Raw genomic sequence first — 22,365 nt, forward strand, 5'->3', positions numbered from 1 at the left:
CCGAGCCCGACCTCCCCTCGCCGCTCCCCACGCAGGGCTGGCCGGGGCCCCGCTCGCCCCTCATTCCCTCGCCCTCCTCTCCCCGCTCCTCGGGGCCCCGCTCCGCCGGCCCAACGCGTCCGCCTTCCCCGACTCCCCTTCCCTGCCTGCTTCCCGCCGCCCTCTTCCCGCTGCTGCCCGTCCCTCCCCACCCGTGACCGCCGCCGCGGCCGCCCCCTCCGCACCCCCTCAGGTGGCGGCGGGAGGAGTGCGGGGGGGTGGGGGGAGCACGGTGCGCGCAACGCCGCGGCCCCACCCTCGCAGTGGCCGCCCCGCGGGGCGGGGCGTGGCGGGCCGTGGGGTGGCGGGAACGCGGGGCGGCTGCCGGCAGTGCTGAGGGGAGAGACAGACAGCTCTGAGGCGACGGCGGCCATGGCAGACCACGAAGCGGGGGTCCCGCCTAAGGGGCGGCGGATGCACGGTAACCAGGCTGGGGGGCAGCGGGGAGGGGGCTGTCCTCACGTGGCAGCGGGGATATGGCCTCTCAGCCGGTCGCTCCCCGCCGGCTGCGGGCCCGAGGCGCCTTCCTGTTGCTTCCTGATCTTCTCTTTCGCTTTTAATTATTATTTTATTTAGTCGCTGAGGAAAGTTTGCAGGTCTTTCACCAAAGTTAACCCCGCGGAAGGAGAGAGGAGCGGTGCCGCCTGCCTCCCGGGCAGCCTCCCGCTCTGCTCACGCCCCCGCCCCGCAGGGGGCCCCGCCGCGGCTCCCGCCTGGCTTGGGGAGGCAGAGGAGCACCGGCATCTGGCCCCGATTGCGTAACTTGGGGGGGGGGGGTGTGGGTGTGTGTGTGTGTGTGTGTGTGTGTGTGGACACTAAGGGGAAAGCTAAACAAATAATTAAGAGCAGATTCAACAGATCTAATCCCCGAGGCGCTGCACCAGTAAATGAGAATAAAAAGAGTTTGAGGACTGGTTGTTTATACCAGTAGTGCCTTTCACTTGAGCGAAATATTAGGTAGGTGTGACTGGAAGAAGTGATAAAAGTCAATTATATTTCCTCAAGTGCGCCAGTGAAGCTATAATTAATTTTTACCTCTTGGTATCGTTATTCTGGTGGCTTCTGGCCTTAGTTAGGTGTGAGGGTAACCCGGGTCGGGCAGCTTTGGCCATGATGCGCTAAAATAACACAACTAACAGTTTCAGTTCCTGGAAGCTGACCTGCTCCCTGCGTTGTTAAAATAGACTACAGAAAAGTCATGATTTGTTTTATGGTTTTGTTACTTGCAGCCGCAGAAGGAAGTGGATTTGTAAGATTGCTTTATATACAAAGACTTTGGCTAGGTAACCGGAGTTGTATAAATAAATGTAGATCTATTTGGGCCCCATGCCCAGTCGCACATGCCAGTTCTTGTGGCCTCGGAGAGGATCTACGTTTCATCCCGTGAGTATGTTAGTTCTTAATACCGAACAGCGGTCACTCTGATGCTAACCCTGGCTGGGACTTGGCGAGCCTTTCACTGTATGTGCTCCTGAGGCTGTTTCTTCGTCACGCGCGATGTGGTGTTTTGGAGGCTAAAGCTGGCTACCAGTTATTTTTGTCATAGTAAAGTATCTATGGAGTAAATGGAATTTCGGTTATTAGATGCAATAATTTTGGTTGTTTCCTGTGTGCAATGCTTCGAGAAGCATCTGAAAAGACATTTAGCTCTCACTGAAAGTAGCATTCCTTCTTATTCCTGGTTGTTTGCTAATTAGCAAACAGTTGAATAACTGTCGTAGAATAACACTCTTCAGTAATTCTCAGATCTAGATTTGACTGAGCAGCATGAACGTGGAGATCTCTATCTAGTTTTGCTTGCCTTGCATTCAGTGCGGTTGATCTCCTATAGGCATTTTGTTTTAAATCTGGTGGGTTGCTTGCACGGCGGTGGGGGAAGGTCCCTTCCTCTTGCGGTACAGAGGAGCCTTGCACATTTTTGCTGTTGACAGTGATGTGCTTGTTCAGACTGTGAGGTCTCTGCAGGAGAAAAAACACAAGTGAACTGTATGCCACACCTCAAACAGTAATGAGAACCTCCTCCTTCCATCTCAGCCTCCAGCACTAAGTGTTTAGTATAAATTGTTAATACTGTTTGATGATCCAAATGATAATTTCTTGCTAAAGTAACGGTAACTGTTCCAGACAGCCTTAAAGGGATTGAAGGTTGTAAAGGCAATTAAATTTTTTTAAAATACACTTTCTTCTTGAGGTTTATTTTTTAAAGAGGTACCTGATCTATTGCAGACCGTCCATCAATAAGATTCCTCTGACTAAATTCCAGGTGTAAGTTTTTACTATCTTGATAATGAAAGAGCAAGAATAATGCAACTGTTTGAACTGAAGCTGTACAGGTATACGACAGAGTGTTCGGCACTTGAGAAAATCAAGCAGGACAGAACCAAAGTCAAGTAGCTAGAGTTACTGCAAGTTAAAACACCAAACTTTCTGCTGTGGTGCCGCATCAGCATCTGCAGCATGGAGAGCTGCTTCACAGCTGACTTATAATTAAGCCTTTGAACTCTTCTATGTCAATAGTTCCTTTTAAATCATAGCTGTTCACGATACCTGGAGTTGCAAAGAGAGGTTATTAAATACTGGTATTTAATAAAATATTAGAATAATAATACTTCTTATTTTCAAGTAACTTTTATTTTCAGGCTCTATTTTTTACAGCTATTTTTTACAGCTACTTCAAATGTACTTTTTTGGACTGAAATTGATAAATTCTTTGCAAATTTAAAATCTCTTACTGTTATGGAAAAAAATTTAATTTTGTTCCACATATACTGCCTTTAGCATATTATTCCAACAGCTAGATGCATATATCTGTCTGCTCAAAAAATCCTAAACTCAATGCTGTTTCTAAGAGGAAAGATGATAGTTCTGAATTGCTTGACTTTTAATTAATTGAATGAGTTCCAGGGGGTGTGTTCCCCATTCTTTAGTTTAGTTGTTAGAAAATTATGTGAATGCTGGATCTCCAGACACGAAGGGATTCTCTTTGCCTGTTAATGTGAAGAGATCCAAAGTCGTGATGTATCTGACACCGCTGCGTGCGCATACAGCAGTCAGCGCTGTAGAGGATGGTAATGGAGGGAAAAGATGGGTGGAGGTCCATCTTGTAAAGAAACAAACCTTGTCTTCCTACAAGGAAAGGAAGTAAACTAGGAAATATGAATGGATTTTGCTTTTAAATATATATATATTTAAAAATAATAAAGGTCACATGAAGAGTTAAGCAGGAGTGCTAAAGAAGCAACTGTGCTACAGTGCAGAAGCCTTCGAGTGGCACAGTTGCTCAAGAATTTTTGCGAATTTGATAGGTTGCCGTGGTTTGCACGCCAACAGCCTGCTATAAATTTAAGTTGTGGGCTTGTCTGGTTTATAGCCCACAGGAAAATTCCAGTGGAACGGTTAGAGACGGTGGAGTTGGGCATGTTCTGGCGTAAGCGGGACTTTGAGCACCTTTTCACGGCCAACAGAGAATAGTTGAAACTGAGTCGATGTTTTCATCATTAAAGAATATTATTTATTAATATAAATTATTCCTATGATTAATTACAGTCCTATAACTAATAGTAACAGCTGCAATACGATCATCAGTTTGTCTTTTTCTTTCATGATTGTGTTTTCTAGGCCTTGCCTCTGCAAGTCACAGCGCCTTTAAAGGGAGGGACAGCTCCCAGCAGCGACAGCAGTGGAGAAAATGCAGTGTTCTCTGTGTGGTTTTAACATCGTCCGAGTTTTTGGCAGTGTCTGTTTTTTGAAGCCATTACATTGCTTTTCTCATTGCTTTTTCAGCAGGTGGATACATCACAGTATATTAACATTTAAATATATATCCCCAGCAATTATTGTTAATGATCATGCATCTGCTTTGTGAGCAAGGTTTTGGTTTTGTTGGCTTTTTAGTTTGTTTTTTTTTTTTTTTTTTCTTTGGGAAGAGTAAATTATATTTCTCCTTTTTTGAGTTTGATTATATAACAGTATCAGAAATGTCACGTGAGGAGTCAGGCCTAGGGAGAAGCAAAACCCAGTTCTCTAGAGTTCCCAGGCAGAACTCTCACTACGAAACTGTTCTTGCCTATTTCTTACTCTGGTTCTCTTTAGCTAATCTTGAATACTGCAGATGCAGCTAAGAAATAAAAGACAAACTTTTTATTCTTGCTTCTCCTCTGGATCACAAAATACGCTGCTGAAAGTCTGTTTTCAGTAGTTCTGTAGTTGTTTTGTGGGGGCTTAGTGAAAAGAGTATTTCTCTGAGCTGTTTGGCACCACCTGCCAAAACCAAAGGCATGTTTTGTCTCTGTTAAAATGTTCCCGTATGCAATGGGTGATAGAGGACTGGGAGGCGGCCTGCTGCAGCCAGCTTTAGTGTGGTGTAAAACTGAGGTGGGTTTCAGAACATTGGTTGGGCAGGGATATGCCTCACCTGTGAGAGGTGTGTCTGAGGCTGTGTTACACCTGCACCATCTCTGCCAGTCTCGTTTCAGTGCTGTCAAACTAGCTGCTATTTAGCATCCACTGTCAATGAGCCTGAGAAATCTGGCAAGAATGGCCCATTGATGAAGTTATGTAAGTCCCACAAAGGAGATGTTCAAAAATAGCAATAAGAAACCTCATTCCACAGATGCCAGTCACGTTCTTGTATCTCAGTTTTTCACGAAACAGCATTTCTCCTGCTTTTTGTATTGTGAAATATACCACATGATGGGATAATCGTGGTGTAAATTACAGTGTAACTTTGGAGTTCTCCTGTGCAGGGACAGACGTTGGACCTGATGATCCTTGTGGGTCCCTTCCAACTCAGGACATTCTATGATTCTATGAATCATTGTGAAATACAAGTGGGCGCTTACTCAAATATTGAAATTTTACATTATTTAAGCTGTGACTTCTACATTCAGGTTCAACAGGGAAGCAAATAATTTTTTTGTCCACGCTGTAGTTCTGGTAAGAGCAGGTGGGTGGTTGGTGGTGAAGAACTGATGTTACACTGTAGAGCAGAACTGAAGCAGGATCCTCAGCTCCTTTAGGTTTATAAAAGTTATTAAGTAAAAGAGAGAGGGGGAATTTTTATAGTTTTAGGCTGACTAATACCTTGTTGCTAAAAGAGAGGTAATGTGCCCTTCACTAATGAGTTTACAGATGTTGCCTAATGCTGACAGCTGCTTGATACCAGAATGTGTCGGTAATGCATTTCCTTGACTTTCACAGGGCGCCTGGAAATTACTTCTTTAATCTGGTGTTTCCACTACGTAATAACACACTTTGGGGGGAATAGCTTTGGGTAACTTTCCATAGAGGAACTTTAAAATGACACGTGATGTGACGCATCCTTGGGGGTTATTATACTGGCATGTGACGGGGATACGAGTTACAGATAAGATAGCCAACTGGCTTCAGAGGCTTTGAATAACTTCACAAAGTCCAAGGTACTATGTGAGACAAAATCTTATTATGTTCCACCACCTCCATGTTCCATCGTACTCGAAAGGCTAGGATTAGCTCTAAGACCTGCGATTGGTGAAAAAGAGGACGAGAAGCTTCAGCATCGGTTCCCAGTCATTTTGCTGACTTCTATGACTGTAGTCAAATATTGTGGATCGAAATTTGCAAAGCATATACTATTATTTGCTATTACTCACTTTCAGGGTTAGCAATATCTAATGACTGATCTACCTCACTTCCCCCTTCATCCAAGGCATACACCGCGAATGCTCGGTTTAGTCATGGGCACAATAAAATGCTTACTCGTATATCTGGAGTTGTTAAAATCAATGGATGTTTTTCAAAATCAAGATTTTGCTTTATAACAAAATGGGTTCTACTTAAAATAAATGTTAGGGTGGAGACTCAGAGGCTTATTTCTTATAACCAGCCAGTTTTGTTGTGCAAATTGAACTGTAGTTGTGTTTGGTGACTACAGAAAACAATCCATTATATAATTCCAGGTAGAACTAAATTAGAACTTCTAGACTCTCTAATGCAATCTTTTTCTAAGCAAGCTGCTGTATGCAGTCCATTAGATAACAGAACTCCGGTCCTTTAAGCATTACTGGCATTGCTCAGGTTAGGATAACGTTTGCTTATTTGCAGGACTGTAAGGGGAGTATTTACAGTTCAGCAAGACGGGGAAGTGTGCTCCTGAAGCAATGTTCTTCATCTCAGCGTAAGAATTGTGTTTTCCCAAGCTTGGTGGGTGCTTCTTGGCATTTTGTACTTTTAGCTTTTTAAAGGATGGAGTAAGGAAGATGAATTTCAGTATCCCCCCAGTAGGAATGCGGTGGTTGTGAGTGCTCGGTTTCACCCAGGGATATCCCCCCTTGGCAATGGGCTCCTGGCACCCTGTTAGGAATCTTAGCTGGCAGGACAAGAAACTTCCTGTAGCTTGATGAATGCTTCCCAGCATGTCTGCATTTTGTCATGGTGCATTGCTTTTTTTAGCTGTGCAGTATTTGAAACCATTAGTTCTTGCTATTTGCTGGTTCTGGAAATACATTCAGTTGGTATCATTTCATGACAGAGAACTGTCATGTTTGTTTTCTAAGGGTAAGTAGCCTTTATAAAGACTTTATTTCACACCCACCTAATCTCGGACTGCACCTTATCCTACTTCCTAGACGCAGCCGTTTGGAGAATGGTGGTTTTCTTAGATCTGCACCTACGACAGCTGGAACATAAATTCTAAATGCCCTGTCACTGGAGGTGATAGGTCGTGGAGTGTTTGCATTTCACTTATTAAGCAAGTGTTGCTCTGACTTCCTCAGACAATAACGGAACAGGATTTCTACTGCTGCATTTTGGTCGTTCTGCTAGAGAAAACTGGCAAGAGGGAGGCATCTGAGAGTCTGTGCTGAAATGTTAGCGTGCTTAATTCTGCATAATGTTACTCAGACCACATTCTGCCCTCGGCTGTCTTGTGCAACTTCTAGAGACTAGTGAAAATGAAAGCAGAATTTGGCTTTTAATTTGACTTCTGATCTAAACCTGATCAGTCTGGCTGGAGGAGTAGTGCTAAGAGTGGCTTATCTCTATCAACATAAATATCCAGTTGTAGGCGCTTTCTTTAACAGGCACTCTTGGTTTTAAAAATCTGAAAAATTCTGCTCTTGTCTTGCAGATGACTCTGATACTGGCCTTGGTGTCTGTGGATGGATCCTGGTGATCACTTCGCTTTTTTTCACTGTTATTACATTTCCTGTATCAATCTGGATGTGCATAAAGGTAAAATTGTTCGCTGCTAAATTGGATTAAAACTTTAAGCAATGCAGATGCTTCCTAGTGGTTGTTAATGTTCTCTATTTTGTTTGTGTTAAACAGAAATTAATCTAACTTAATCTAAATTAATTCTTTCGTGAACTGTAACAGACAGTATGTAGCAGACCCCAACGCTTCAGTGCGTTAATCTTCAAACCAAAAAGAAAAGTGCGATTACAGGATTTAGTCAAAATGAGTTTTGCGTTGACATCTTTACTACGTCTACCAAGTTGTCAGTAGTATATAAGCTAGTTTGGAAGATCAGAATAATTGCAAGAATGCCTAATTACTCTTGGAGGACTGATATTTTAATTTTTCTTTAAGGTGATCTCTCCCTGTATATGTATGTGTGTAAATATGAAGTATGTAAATGTAAATATATAAGTGGGTACATACTATGTGGCTGTGTGTGACAGATTCTTAGAGAACGTGTCATCTGTGATCACTTTGAGCTTGATGTTTCCAGTTTCTGGACCGGAGAAAATAACCCCTGCTTTGTTTTGTCTAATATACCGTGGCAGAACTAGAGCTAGAAAAATCTCTGCTGGGTCACCTGTACTGCACACTGTTCTGCTGCTGCCAGGATATTCCTGACAGCTGCTTCTAGTGCTTGGTCCTGCCCAGAGGACATGCTCTTGCTTCTGCTGCTGGTAGATAGTGCCACAGCGTGAAGAATATTTCTTGTGGAATATTGTCCTGATTGTTCCTTTTGTTGTTTGCTTTTTGACAATAAAGGTGAAGCTAAAATGCTCAAAAGCAGCCAGTATAGATATGAAATGTAACATCTGTTACACCCGAGGCTTAAGACTGTCTTAACTAGCGTATGCATAGTTTGGAATCCATCGCATGGCTTCTGGAAGCCCTTGCGTGACATCCAACTGTTTCTTACAGATTATAAAGGAATACGAGCGCGCCATCATATTCAGACTTGGACGCATCCTAAAAGGGGGAGCGAAGGGACCAGGTATGTCCTGGAGAGCATCCTTAATGTTTGTTCTAATTAAGTCATCGGCACAATAATAGCTGCCTAGAGACATTGCATTAGACCAGCGAATGGATTCCTCAAGAATTTTGTAATTTCCAGTAAGAGGGTGTGTTACTTCATGGAGAAGACAGTAATCCAATTATCTGTGAGCAGTACCCAGATCTCTTTAGTTAATGGGTGGCCTTCAGATAGAATCAAAAGCACAGAATGTAAAGGGAGGAATAATGGCATCAAATATGCCATTTCAAAAGAATTTGAGTATGTCAGTTAAAACCCACGTGGTCTGAAAGCCTCAACGTTTTTCAAAAGAAACAGAAGCAATTAAATTGATAGTTTTGAAAAGTTTCCTGTGTGTATTAGAAATTCTGATGAGAACGGAAAGACTGTTTTCAGCTGCTGCTCCTGCTGCTCAAAGTGACAGAAAGGGGCAATAGCGTCTCCCTCCATTTCATCCAGAGTCCGCAGTACTTCCATGTTGCTGTAACGTTGAAGAATTCCAGTGATCTGCTGGAACAAAAGGAGGCTGACAGTTTCTGCCACAATTAACTACAAGTAACTACATGGGACAAACTTTCAGAAGTAGCTGTTACACAGTTCTGGGTGGTTTTTCCAAATATTAAAGATCTCCAAATAAGTTAGACCTGAATAAATTGAAGTTTCTCAGCAGACATTTTTGAAAATCTTACCCTGGTTTGAAAGCCACTAAGGAACGTGCTGCTGAGCTCGTTACAGAGGGCTACACAGCTACGGTGGTTGGATTTAAGCTTATTTCAGCAGCAAGTTTAATCTGTTTCAATGACTCATTTTCACATCTTCTTGAATGGATTTTTCTTGTCCAGGCTTGTTTTTTGTCCTGCCCTGCACAGACAGCTTCATCAAAGTTGATATGAGGACCATCTCTTTTGATATTCCTCCCCAGGAGGTGAGTTTGCACTTGCCTTTGTATCTGCTACAGTGTTTGCAGAAGTCTGCACTTTCTTTTCCCTTTCTCCTCTCAGTATTGGGGAGGATGTAGTTTTAATGTAGATTCCTTGTGCAGGATCAATGTATTGTGAAAAATACATATATCCTTTAGCAATGTCATTCAGTAAGAGGTTGCTGAAAGGAAACAAATTATGCTGTCCTCTAAGGACCAAATGAGAATGCTTAATACTGTTTAAGAGCTGGAATGGGAGGGGCTTGGAATGAAGGCTGCTGGACTTCATGCAACATTCTCTAATGGTTTCTGTGAAATCTGGAAGATTTCCAGGAGCAGCAGCAATCTTTCCTATGCCAACTTATCTACGTGTATGAACCAGCTAAAATAACGGGATTGAAATTATTAGATACATCAAATGCTGTTAAGATCAACTCAGGGTAGTGGTCTGCTCCCTTATGCGGGTTTTGTGTACATGTTGCTTCTGTGGCCTGCTATGCACAGGAACATCACGAAGGTGTACCGCACCTAACATCACCTGATGTCTTTCAGTTCGAAGGTCCTAAAGAACAAAGAAATTACTTAATATTTCTGGTCTGTTTTTCCTTGGACATCTTAATTTTTGAGCAGGGTCTCTCCACAGCACTAAGGTAGCTGAACTCGGCGATGCCAACTCAATGGATAACAAAAGACTCAAAAACAACCCGCCCTCTAAAAATAAGTTAGTGAACAACCGTATATCGATGATTATAACTGTGTCCCTCAAGTATCTCGTGTATTCTGCAAGACAGAGATGCCTGACGCAACCTGTCTGGTGCATCTGTTTCCTGTCATATTTGCCAGTCAGTCTATTGCTCATCATTAGTTGTAGATTTAGACAAATGGCAAATGCCATGGTATGCTCTAAAGGGTAATTGGTAGAAACCTAATCACTGGCAGGCAAAATGTGCTTGCAGCTGCTGATGTGCCATTAGTGAAGCCATCAGTTCTGCAGCTTTCCTTTGGGCTTGATTAGATTATGCTTATGGATTTAGGGTGATTTGTGTTCTGTAGGTAAAAGCAGAAATATATTTTTATTTGTCCAGTGTGATTTCTGTGCGTGCTGCTCATTCTTTGTCTTATGCTATTATGGAAAGCCTGCTAAAATAGGTAGTTTTGGGAAGGACAGAGCAGGTAAGTCTTGAAGGTTGAGTAGCTCACATGTCCCTCTCTTGTCAAATAACATAACAGTAGTTGTCTAACATGGAATTAGGACACCTGTTCTCATGGTCGTACGGCATATTTCAATCTCTCTTTAACTTAACTTCAAAAGATCATTAATATTAATGCTTCTTTCCAGTGTACCCTTTTCTAAACCTTTGAGAGTATCTGCCTTTATCTTTGCAAGTACATCTTTTACTTAACATAGAAGTGTTGAATTCAGTAAATCACTTGAATCTAGCTCTGAGGATGTTCACAAATTGGCTTTCCTCAGCAACTTGTCTAGAAATCACCACACGGTTGTTTAGTAGCACAAGGTGGCATTTCAACCAGAAGTTCCTCCAAGAAGGACAATGAGCTGCTAGATGATGACAGAGACATTTCTAATTAAATGTTGAAGTACGCCTGACACCCATGCAGCTGAAATATATCGGGCCGTTGGGACAGGCAAAACCCAATTTTGTAAGCAGCTCCAGTGAAACCTTCCAGGCTTCTCTAAAATCTCTCTGTTTCTCTAAGCTTCGTTAAACACCAACTCCTTTTTTACAAATTTTCTGCAATTCTACGAAGTAAGTCACACAGCCGCTGCTGTGTGGGAGTCTCTAGCATTGGCCATTCCTATGGTGTGGCACAAGCAGTAACAGAACTGCCTTCGCCTTCGGTCACACCTGCGGTACAGGAAACTCTCGCTGGTCGTGATTCTTTGAAAGTGCGGCTGAAACACTCCCTCTTCCCTCACCTGCTTTTGCCCTTGTTTTATAAACTGACACACCTGCACAGTGATGTCTTGCTAAGTAAATAGCCTTGTGACTGAAGGTAAATACAAGTTAAAACCTGACGTGTCCTGTGTTTGCACTGATGCTCATTATTAGCCCTTTTTCTCTGTACAGAAACATCAAATGAGCCCCTCATAAGTGTCCCCAGCTTATGCTCTGAACTAGAGTGCCTTAACCCATTCTGAATTGTGCGGCCCCATATCCCTATCTCCGCATCTAAACAAAATCACTTGGAGCGCTCATGTTCCTGGAGCCTTTTCTGTTACCTCGGCCCTTCGTTACATGTGCCTTTTGCATTCCTGTGCGGTCAATCTGCCTCTTACACATCTGTTTTATTACAAGCCTCACTGAAATAGTGCGGGGAGATGCCTACCTGGTTATGATACGTCGCTAGTTTCAGAATAACAGGTTAAAGTTTCCCAGGTGAAAGAGCGTATGTATTTCGGTGTAAATTAGCTCTGATTTTTTTTCCCTACCACTTGGATGAGTTGCAGATCCCTCTGTGAATTTGAAGAAGTGAGTTAGAAATAACATCATGGCAAAGCTAATGGAATGTATTTTTCAGTGAGAAGTGTTCTAATCCCATATTTAGTCTTAGCTTTGCAGAGCTGTACTGGAGGGCTTGCACATCACTGCACAGATGTGTTCACATGCAGCATATGCATAAAGACCTTTTGTTTTCAGGTCGGTTGCTTTACCTGAGAAAAACTAGGAGTTTGTCTAGTTAAACAAATAGGTAATTATCATTATATTCCGTAAATACATGCTCCATTATATGCTTTCCCCGTTGCTTTTTAGATCTTGACCAAGGACTCTGTGACAGTTAATGTAGACGGAGTGGTTTATTACAGAGTTCAGAACGCCACCCTTGCCGTAGCAAATATCACGAATGCTGACTCAGCCACCCGCCTTCTAGCCCAGACTACTTTGAGGAATGTTCTGGGGACCAAAAACCTTTCTCAGATTCTCTCTGATCGTGAAGAAATTGCGCACAGCATGCAGGTAGGAGCAGCTTTGCCTGAGCAATCCATCAATCAGTTAAGCAGCAATCCCATGGGTAACTTAGAGGTCAGGATTTATTCTACCTTGTAAGTGATAAGCCAAGTTGTGATTTGAAGCTTTCAGCAAAACCCTATCAAGAGCTATTGGGATGCTGTTCTGTATAATAAAAATGCGTGACTAAAGCAATAATGGGCCAGCGGGGCCAGCAAGCGGGATGGGGGATGCAGGAGAGGAGCGCTTCCCTGGATCATCGCCTCAGTACCCCGCTGTTGAAGGAGATTATGCCTCAGAATTCCTTCCCTATATTAATAAAGCTCCAGGGGTTTTTTTGTTAGTTTACAACAGTGATGGTTCTATAACTATCAAATCAGAATTTAAATATTGAAGTCTTTAAAGTCCAAGAATTGTAAGATAATTCATTTGGTTTATTGGACATTCTTCAAACTGGGACGTTTGTTTGCAGCCAGGTAGAAGGCTTAACTTAATTGTCCTGCCTTGTATAGGCCGCACTTGATGAGGCGACAGATGATTGGGGCATTAAGGTGGAGCGTGTGGAGATCAAGGACGTGAAATTACCCGTCCAACTGCAGAGAGCAATGGCTGCAGAAGCAGAGGCTGCCCGGGAGGCAAGAGCTAAGGTAACAACATCAACGTGTGGTTTTGGAATTGTTTGGGTGCTTTTTTTCCCTTGATGAATAATTTAATGTGGTGATGTAGAGGATGGAGATTCTCAGCCAGATTGTGTTGTAGCAAATCAGGGTGCAGGGCAGGGTTTTGTGGATCTGTCTCTGGGTGTTTGCTCTATTTCAGCTTGGATCACACAGGTGAGACTTCCTGCAGAAATGCAGAATCTCAATTTTTTTATTACCACACTCCAAGAACAAATCGTAAATCACAATCTTGAGGTTATTAGCTGGAGCCTGCAGTGAATTAGGAGCCAAACTTACTTCCATCTTTTTCCTGACTAGTCCTGGTTTTAGGCAAGCCCTTTGTTTTCCGTTTGTTACTTCATACAAGAAATAAAACAGCTCTAATACTGAGTTTGGTCACCCTTATGTGGACCAGTGATTGCTTTGGTCATGACAACTTCCCTTCTGAGGTGGGAGAAGGTGATACTAAATATTAAAGTTTGGAGTAAAAAATCCTCAGGGGCAGTTAGAGCTGTCCCTTTTCCAGGCCTAGGCAAGTGAGCATCCTCCCTTAGCGTTGTGTGCCCCACAGTCTGTCTCCTCTGGTGGTTTTTCAGTCCTGGCTTGAAAACTTATTTTGGCCTCCATAGGTGCAACTATAGAGTCCATTTTTAAAACAAACAAACAAACAAAAATTCTAGCTGTCCAAAACACCTTTTTTGGTACACTAAGCTGCTAGGTGAGGGTTTCGGGTAGGTGTCAGTGATCTGTTGAGCTGCCCACCCCTAGAAGAATGGAATTTGCATTCTAAATACTAAAAATTTGTCCTGGCAAAGGGAGGCTTACTGGAGTTCATCTCATGCCTTGAAAAATACATCTGATCTTACGACGTTCATCTCACACCCGCACATGGCAGCGATTCCTATGCACATATGGCAGATATGAAAATCGGTCATATATTATTGAGGAGTTTCATTAACTTTAACCTGTCTTTAGGTTCTAATTTAAAAATTTGGGGTTTATTTTCCTGGGAAATCGATGCTAGACTGAATTTCACTAGACATTGGGGCTAGCAATTATTGAATGTGAAGCTGTTGGCACGCCTAGGAAAAGATCTCTAAGCTTACGTTAGTGCTCCAAGTATTAACTTATACGTGTTTTTTTGATGCTTAATTACTTTAGAATTATCATTACTTATTCTGCCATTCAAAAGAATATTGTGCCTTTGCAGTAGAACTCTGCGCACTTGCCTGTGCTGACACGCGTGTGAATTGCCTCAGCAATAGCTCCCCTGTTAACAGTGCCATCCTCCAGCCCGCCGTCCTTTGCAGATAGTCAGAAAATACGTATATTGTCCCAGTGCGGAAGGGCCCTGCTTGTAAAGAAATGCAAGACCATAAATCTGTCTCTAATGAACTCCTAATTAAAAAAAAAGAGGGAATAAAAAGGTGCTTCCCCAGTAAGAAACATGCCATTCCCCTGTCAAGCCCTAGTAGAAACAAAAAAATACCGCTTCAAGTAAAAAGCATTTTCAGGTATGTATGGGGAGTGCCCTCTGGTTTTGAGAGGCAGTGCTGAAAGAAGCCTGAAAGAGGCACAAAGTAAGTTTGTTTGGTTTTGGTTTTTTTTTTCCTAAGAACGAAACAAATGCCCCCTTGGCACTTCCATGCCATGGTGCCAGCTTTTGTGGTCTGGCACCCTGACGGGGGAACGGGCAGGCGGGGCCCTGGGGGCAGCGGGAGCGGCTTATCTGGGCGAGGGAACAGGCGGAACTGGTGCGAGAACCTGGTAAGGGGGGAGGTCGCTCGCTCGCTGGAAGTGATGAGCAGCCTACAGGTCTCTAGTGCGTTCCTGTGCCAGAACAGACTCAACTTCTTCATTTTGCTTCCCCAGGTGATTGCAGCCGAGGGGGAAATGAATGCTTCCAGGGCCCTGAAAGAGGCATCCACGGTTATTGCGGAGTCCCCTGCTGCTCTCCAGCTTCGTTATTTGCAGACCTTGACCACCATTGCTGCAGAAAAGAACTCCACCATCGTCTTCCCATTGCCCATAAACATACTGCAGGGCATCTTAGGAAAAGATCAATAGGAAGAGCGGGAGGGGAGAGTTTGGGGCGTGTGTTTTTGCTACAGTGAATGTTTGCAATGCTGAATTCCCTGTGTATTGTAGCTTATGGCAGTGTTAACAAAGTGGTTTTGCTGAGGAACCTCTTTTGTTCTCTTGTGTTACAAAGCTATGTAATGTCTGTAAATATGGACGATCGAAATTATTTGTAATTGAAAACCTCTCCCAATGAGTACAAGCAGGGATCTTAAATAAGCACGTGTCCGTGCTATCCTGGATGGGACGCCCTTAATCTATGACCTCCCCTTTTCAAATAGTACGTAAACCCAGGTGTGGTGAAGATGGGATGAGCCAGCATTTGGAAAGAGAAGTGTTCCTTTTAACAAATGGGGCTGTAACCCTGCAGGGAGGGTGGAACAGCCCTGACTGCAAACCCTCGGGGCGCAGCTTATGTGGTGAAGTCGCCTGGCTGCCAGCATGCGGCTGGGTTCTCTCGCTTGCACAAGGAAGGGAAATGGAAGTTGAGAGAGGAGTGAGGATACAATACCGGTGTGTCCGAAAATCAGGCTCACGCGCCCTAGAGAAGCCCCCCATTCACGAGCAGCAGTCGTCAGGTGACGTTGCTGAAGGGGAACTTTGCACCTCTGTTCTGCCACACGTGGCCGTGCCCTAGTTAGGGATACAGCGTGCTCGCAGCCTCTGAGGGGCTGTTCCGTGGCGTGCTCTATAGGTTGGTGCGGCTTTAAAGCCCTGAAAAGTGGTTGGGTTTGCCTTTATCTGTCTCCCTTAAAAATGATTTTAAAAAGCCAAAGTACTGATGCCTGCATTTTATCCAGGTCTAAAACCTGCTTCTCTAGGAAGTAAGATCTCTGTAACTGGTGGGGGCGTGATGTTTAACAGAGGATGCTGTACTGTTTATGTATGTGGTAACAAATTGGTGATTTACCTGCTGGTGCTGCTCCTGAGCAGAGCTGTAGTGTTTGTGACACAAAGGGCTTACACTTAATACCAAAAGCCTGTAATCTTCAGTTCACGTAGTCTTGAGCTGCAAGTCTGTTAAACCGTATTCGCGTTTTGTACCTGTTCAGCAGATGTAATTACAGGTTAAAAGAGAAGAATTAGAGACTGCGCGGCGGGGGGAGCTCCTTGGGCTGCCCCCCTCACGGGGCCTGGCATCTGGCCTTGAACCGTTGGGAGGTGGCAGTGGACATGAACAGCCAAGATCAACGCCACAAGTGCCCTTCTCGCACTGGCAGCATAAAGTTCCAAACCTGGTTTTTTATCACCCTCCCGCTATGATCAGCTCTTACTGAGAGGTGCCTTAGTAAGAACAAGGACTAACTGTGCCTCCATAGGCGGTGCCTTTGTCGCCGTTAGGAAAAGACACCCAAGCGCTGTAAGGGCGGGAGCCAGCTGGCGCTTTTCCCTTCTGCCTGTTTGCTCTGAACTCTCTTTCTCCCTTCTGAATGATAACTGCAGATGGGTAGATCGCTTTTATTAACTCTACACTAGTTATTACATTAACTTCCGTTAATAGAAGCTGAGCTTGACTTTTTGCTGGGGGGGTTGGGGTGCAGAAACACAGTTAACAAGGATGTAATAATTAGCATTACTGTGCTCACACGCCTCAAGTGGGAAACAGTAACTGCGCAGCTCGAGGCTCACCCTTGGGGAAGAGGAGTGAACCTGTAATGCCTGCCGTTGCTGCCGTAGATGGGTGCCCAGGAAGCCTTGTTGACACCAGGAGCGTGCTTTTTGCTCTCAGCCTGAATAAAAAAAAATGTGCTGTTTGCTAAGGAGTGACTTTCTGAAAAAGTAGAACACACTTAATATATCAGGGCCCTACATGCTGATAATTTTGGCAAGGGAAAAGCAAAACAATCCCCAAATCATTTCTGCAACCATTTAGCACAAAGTGCATTTGCAAAAGACGGCACAAAGACGCTTTAGTTTTCGAAGGTGTATTTGTTTCACATGGGATCTGCAGGTTTTGTTTAATGTTTTCCTCTTAGTAACAAACTCCACCATTCCTATTCTCCACATATTCCATACAAGCTTTTATTGTATTAAATATAATCAAAGCAAGGAGAAGGGTCAATGTCTGGTCATGATTGTTTTCGGTAATTATTGCACAGCTAATTGGCTATTAACATCACTGCCTTGTTAACATGCGTCCTGCAGGAGGAAGTAGCTCTTGAAGGCATTGAAGGCACTAAACTTGCTCCATTTAAAAAAAGAAAAACCATGTTACTTAGACATCCACATCTGCCATCGCTCTCTGTAGGGGATCAACAGACCAGTAGTCGTCATCCCAGCCCAGGAACCAGCCGGAGAAGGTTGGCGGCTCAAAGCCTTGCTTGACGACTGTGACTGGAGTCCTCTTATCTCGGCTGGCTGGATCAGTCTCAATGTACCGTTTAGCTGCAGGCAGAGAAGCAGAAGGAAAGCTCTTAGAGCACAAATCTCACAGAGCAACAGCTGAAATGGCTTAGTTGTAGCTAAATGCATGCTAGAGAGACCAGTTCAGGTTTTTCATTTACACAACAAAAACACCCCACAGAAGTTTTCACTCCGTGGCGAGAAGCCTGGCACTCGTTTGGAGGAAACTGCCATTAGGGTGGTAGAGGCGCTCTCCTCGAGGGGCAGCCTGCCCCCGCTTACCCACACGAGGGGGCTGTTTCAGCGTGGGGGGCCGAGCACAGCGCGGCCGAACACGGCACTGCTTGATGCTGATCTTCGGGATCCCCCTTTTCTTGAGAGCTGTGATCTCCGACTGATTGCAACATGGAATTTTATGCTGTGACTAAGGCATGTTCTTGGTACATTAAAGTGCCCGCCTTATCATCAGAGACTGGGAAATTTTAAGAAAGTTAGTTCAGAGGAAAATGTGACGTTACCAGATTTCAAAGCCTCAGTCTTTTCTTCTTCTTGGGCATCTTTCCCAATCCATACAAAGACCTAAAGATAAAAATAAAAACCCATATGAATTATTTCAGCAACAATCGATCTCTTTATGAAAGAAAGGATAATTCAGATGGTCTCAGTGACCGGCGTATGACACACAAGAGGAACAGGCTTGTGTTGCTGTGCCTGGATTGTTGACCTACGTGACTAAAGCTATAACGAGAAGCTTTTTGACTGCATTTTATCTACATAAATTCTAGATACATGAACAAATCATACATTAGCTTAATATCGGGAACATGTTTGAACATTTTTACGTAAAACATACGAAATTCATCTCCAAGTTGCCTTTTGGCTGAATTATGCACAGTCTGTTATGGAAAAATAACAGAAAGTGTGTCAGTATCTGAAACGGCTGGATTCTAACCCTGGCTCGCAGTCCTCCCCAGCCGGGACAAGGGCGCTGCCGCCAGGGACTTTACAGACTGGGGGCGCATGCGATACACAACAGCCCATCTCCTTCAGCCCTTAAGCTCGCCAAAGAACCGGCAGGACACCTCTCAAATTCGGGTCTAAGTTCTCTTCAGCGTCACCACTGGGGTGATTTGTTCTCAGGCCTGAGGATGAAAGGACCCTTCAATACACCAACTCTTCCAGCTATTGTAATTTGGGTCTCCATCTAGCGCCAATTTGTGCCGATGCCTCGCGTCCCTCTGCACTACGTAGACGGGACGTACCTGATCCCACGTGTCGAGGAGCATAACGTCATCTGTGGCGAGGTCATCCTGAGTCAGCTCTCCAGGAACTTCTTCAATCTGGAAAACATAAGGTTAAAAGAGGAGCATGTACTTGAAGCACCATTTCACCTCTACAGGAGAAATCCAGCTCGCAGAGGTTCTAGTTTCACCTATCGGTGAGATGCATTTAGACCCTGGCATGCTATTTGGCCACGCGACTCAGGCTGTCACAGACGGGTTCTTTGACCACAGAACACAAAATCGGCCTTTCTCTACCTAGAGAAACTGTCTTTCACTCGTGCCAAGGCTTGTCACGCTGCCTCTTTTCACTTGAAAGATTCACAAGTTAAAGTTTGAGGAATGTGAATGCTCTTCATCAGGGCGGGACCAGCCTGACGCTTCAGCAAGTTGCTGTGCTGGCACAACAGCGTGCTAGAAGGAGCTGCTGTCTCTGCAGAAAAAGGGTGCCGATGCTTTCCTTCTGGGGGCAGCACCGCAAAGGAAGATGAGGTGTACCAGCCTGGTGGTTGGCTCAGAGCAGGCCGGGGCTGAGCTTCATCAGCTGGATGTCGAGTTAATTGACTCTCAGATACTCACAGTGAAGCGTCCGCTCTTGTTGGAGCATGCAAAAAGACGAGGGGGGTGAGCATCCATCTTCTTGTCCTTCAGCCGGGGAGAGGTACGGTAAGGAGCTTTTCCACCCAAAGCTGCCCAGAAATTATCTGAAAAAGAGAAAGTGGTACTGATGCCTCGACTGTTCACGGAAACCACAGCGGCAGTATGGTTTGGGTAGGGCTTGAAGCGCTCTTCTATGTCAGAAAGTCCCAAAGACCCACAACCATGAGTGCGCTGTTAAACATAATGAAGACGCTTTGGAGAAGCCCCTCTCTGCCTATGTCCGCGTTCCCTTGTTCTGAGAGACAAGAGAATATCCATTAAGTAATGACTGCGAGTGTGCAGCTACACAGAAATGATCTCGGGCTCTGCTGGGCCTCCCTCACCTGGCTCTCTGCCCTCAGAAACCTGCACTGGGCGAGCTCCCAGTGTCTTCAGCAGCTCTTGTGCTCCTGATTTCTCAGCATCGCTGGCTCCTTGGCCCACCCACAGGTAAGCAGCAGAGGGAGTTTTCAGGACAAAGGCATCGTTGGAGTTCAGCTGACTGGCAGCAGGATCCAGCTGAAAAGAGCGAACGTTGCACATGTCAGATGAGATCCTCCCGTACACAGAGCCCATTATTTCAGAATAAACATCAGTACCCGTCGTTGAATAAACTGCAACAAGATATTCCATGCAAGCGGGTCAGGGTATGCGACATGTATAAGATTGTGTATTTGCCTGTATCTGAGTCATGAGTTTTAATCATATGAGAAGAGTAAATGTGTGTAATGTGCGTAACCTGCAGATACCTCTGACCTACGGCAAGGATGCTTGACCTGTCATTTTGCCAGTCTTTATGGTTACAACAGAAGATTTCGGAGCCTGCTGGGGAGACCACTGCTGAGCAATAGCCCTGCTGCTCAGGCTGATGAATCATTAACATCATTTCCTCTGTGTCAACAAGGACATGCTATCTTGAAGCTAGAGACCTAAAACAGACATAAAACAGTGCTGCTGCCCCACCTGTAGCTGTTAACTGGGATTTAGTCTCTCTTTTGTTGTCGCATGGGGAGGGGTTGTGTGCCTTTTCTGAGGAAGGAGTAGGGCTCTTAACCTACATCCTGGCACAAGTTCTATTTGCATACACGGTATTTAGCGCTTTGTCTTTAACGCTGCTGTCACACAGGCTTAGAACAAGTCACAATGGCCAGATCCTAATGGTTTCCAGCAGTTTGAGAAGCATAATAGTACGCAGGGTGCGGCATCTAGCAGGGGCTTAAGAGAAAACAGCTTAAATATAGTCAAGGTGACGTAAACTAATTAGAAAATAATGATTATCACTACTTAATCCATGGGAAAAGAGGAATCTTTTACCAGTTGGTAAACTTTTCAAAGTGTGTTCCAGGTTTCATCACAAAGCTCAGTTTGGCCCTTGTCCTGTCCAAAAGGATCATGTTCCCATCACAGCCTATGTGTACGACATGAAGGGTGGCTCCTTCCACATACCTCCACCGCTCTGGTCGCTCCCGAGGTGCTGGATCGGACCTGGAACAGCCGCGTTTCTGCAGGTGCTGTCTGGCCACCTTCCCGAGAGGTTCCACCCTTGTAAACAATCAAGGGCTTTCCACCGAACATGCTCATCAGATGAGGTGGCTCTTTTCCTTGCACTACTCGTTTCTAGAGAAAAAGAAACCTGCTGTGAGTTTTAAGCTGATGCTGAGGAGTAGCACAAGATACACTAGAAATGGCCTTTACAACCATCCTCCCAGGTGGAACATTTGTGTAGCACCCAGCTGGTGGCAGAAGCTTAGCTATTGCCTCCCGCACAAAACCAGAACTTGTTTAAACAGTCCGTTTTTGACAGTTTGGTGATTTGGACTTGATGACCCTAGAGGTCTTTTCCAACCTTAATGATTCTAAACAGCTCTCACAGCTGCCTCTGGCACAGAGGTAACAAGTGAGAGCCGTAAAAACCCTCCTATCTCATACTGGCCACCCATAAAACTTCCTTGCGTAATAGCCGGAGCGTAGGTTAGGCCTGCAGCCACTCCGTAACGCCTGCGCCGCAGCTGGAGGCTGCCACTACGTGACTGGGTTTCCCCACTGCCAGTTGGTAGCACATAAATAACCGATCTCTGTATACGTTATTTATTCCCACAGTGTTGGGGTTGGTGCATTGGCTGGGTTTGGGTTTTTACCTGCACGGGGCTGCCCCCCAGCTCCTCGTCCAGCTGGACTGTGAGGAATGCCGAGGTGGCGATTTCATCCTGAGTGGAATGGGCGCCCTGCCTGAAGACAAGGCAAAATTTGAGTTTTATTTCCAGCCCTTTCCCCTCCCGCACACACACACCTTACAGAGACCAAGAAGGGGCAAAGAAAACCTCTGTTACCAAACCTCTGCAGCACTCGTTCAACATGAAGGAGAAATTCATTACCCTATATTGTAACACAGTGATTACAGAGGGAGATACGAACATTTTCTAGATAACAAGCACAGATTCTTTAGTATCTTCATGCCAATCTGCCGCTATCTTTCTAGCGGCTAGTTTAAAAACATGCCTGTTGGTGCTGTTATCAGGAACCACACGTGCAGCCCCTATCCAGGCTGCATCCTTTCTGGTTTCAGTTAGGCAGCTTGCCCGTGCCCTCTCTGCTCGCTGACGAGCAGTAAGAACAACACTGTGAGACTGCCTGCTGAAAAACTCCTATTTAAGGGCATGGTCTGGGAACTCTAACAGTCACAAGCCACCAGTCGAGGTGGCAAAGTATCAAAAATTAGTTACAGTGGTTTCGGAAGACGTAGGAACTCTGCAAAAAAAGACCTAGAGCTTGATCCAAAAAAGAAAAAAAAAAAAGTAAAATAAAAAAACTAGCACAGTAATTCCCCCCATTGTCCCACTTCAAACAAAACATTCCAGTTTTGTTTGCAAGGGGAGGGTATCCAGGGTGAAATTTTATCTCCTGAGGATCCTGTTAGCAGGAACCAGCAGTGATCCCGTTTCAAAGTGGGCTCTCAGCCCCACGTAGCCCCAGCATTTCCTGACTTGCATCAGGAAAACTTTCTTACCAAGTGTAAATAATCTGTCCCTGTTTTCCGCCATGCTGGTAATTGTACAAGATGATATAGCTATCCCCTCCGTAGAACTGGCCGTACGTCGAAGGATCCACTGGCACTTTCTCTGAGCCTTCTATTCTCCATATCTGGAAAAGGAGAGGAGCAGAAATATTCCAAGTTCAACAGAATAGGCAGACTTTCCTGACAGAGCTCCTGGTC

The 22,365-nt window shown here is 44.7% G+C and overlaps 2 protein-coding genes across 7 annotated transcripts in view; one reads left to right on the forward strand and one right to left on the reverse strand.

The window, feature by feature from the left end:
• Positions 1–310: 310 nt before the first annotated feature.
• On the forward strand, positions 311–16,644 carry STOM (stomatin). The gene is made up of 7 exons (XM_064468792.1): positions 311–460; positions 7,145–7,248; positions 8,173–8,245; positions 9,106–9,188; positions 11,957–12,160; positions 12,664–12,798; positions 14,683–16,644. Exons 1-7 carry the CDS (start codon positions 412–414, stop codon positions 14,875–14,877), a joined length of 843 nt encoding a protein of 280 aa, XP_064324862.1. The 5' UTR covers positions 311–411; the 3' UTR covers positions 14,878–16,644.
• Positions 16,645–16,886: 242 nt separating this feature from the next.
• The window catches only part of GSN (gelsolin), a 36,415-nt gene continuing 30,936 nt past the window's right edge, over positions 16,887–22,365 (reverse strand). For all 6 annotated transcript variants that reach the window (XM_064468788.1, XM_064468789.1, XM_064468790.1 and 3 more), the window contains exons 10-17: positions 22,159–22,292; positions 21,290–21,380; positions 20,598–20,768; positions 19,496–19,670; positions 19,092–19,216; positions 18,495–18,572; positions 17,751–17,811; positions 16,887–17,274 (exon numbers count right to left, since the gene is read on the reverse strand). In XM_064468788.1, coding sequence (XP_064324858.1) covers positions 17,105–17,274; positions 17,751–17,811; positions 18,495–18,572; positions 19,092–19,216; positions 19,496–19,670; positions 20,598–20,768; positions 21,290–21,380; positions 22,159–22,292 — 1,005 coding nt within the window. In that variant the 3' untranslated portion in view covers positions 16,887–17,104. The remainder of the gene's footprint in view (positions 17,275–17,750; positions 17,812–18,494; positions 18,573–19,091; positions 19,217–19,495; positions 19,671–20,597; positions 20,769–21,289; positions 21,381–22,158; positions 22,293–22,365) is intronic.

Source organism: Phalacrocorax carbo, chromosome 18 (genome assembly GCF_963921805.1).
Source record: "Phalacrocorax carbo chromosome 18, bPhaCar2.1, whole genome shotgun sequence".
Lineage (NCBI taxonomy): Eukaryota > Metazoa > Chordata > Aves > Suliformes > Phalacrocoracidae > Phalacrocorax > Phalacrocorax carbo.

What these genes read in the sequence shown, in the direction of transcription:
- STOM (XM_064468792.1), top strand. Translation starts at nt 412, where the DNA reads ATGGCAGACCACGAAGCGGGGGTCCCGCCTAAGGGGCGGCGGATGCAC. An exon ending in CAATCTGGATGTGCATAAAG is followed by an intron (nt 7,249 to 8,172) that starts GTAAAATTGTTC and finishes TGTTTCTTACAG; the next exon opens with ATTATAAAGGAATACGAGCG. An exon ending in AAATTGCGCACAGCATGCAG is followed by an intron (nt 12,161 to 12,663) that starts GTAGGAGCAGCT and finishes TGCCTTGTATAG; the next exon opens with GCCGCACTTGATGAGGCGAC.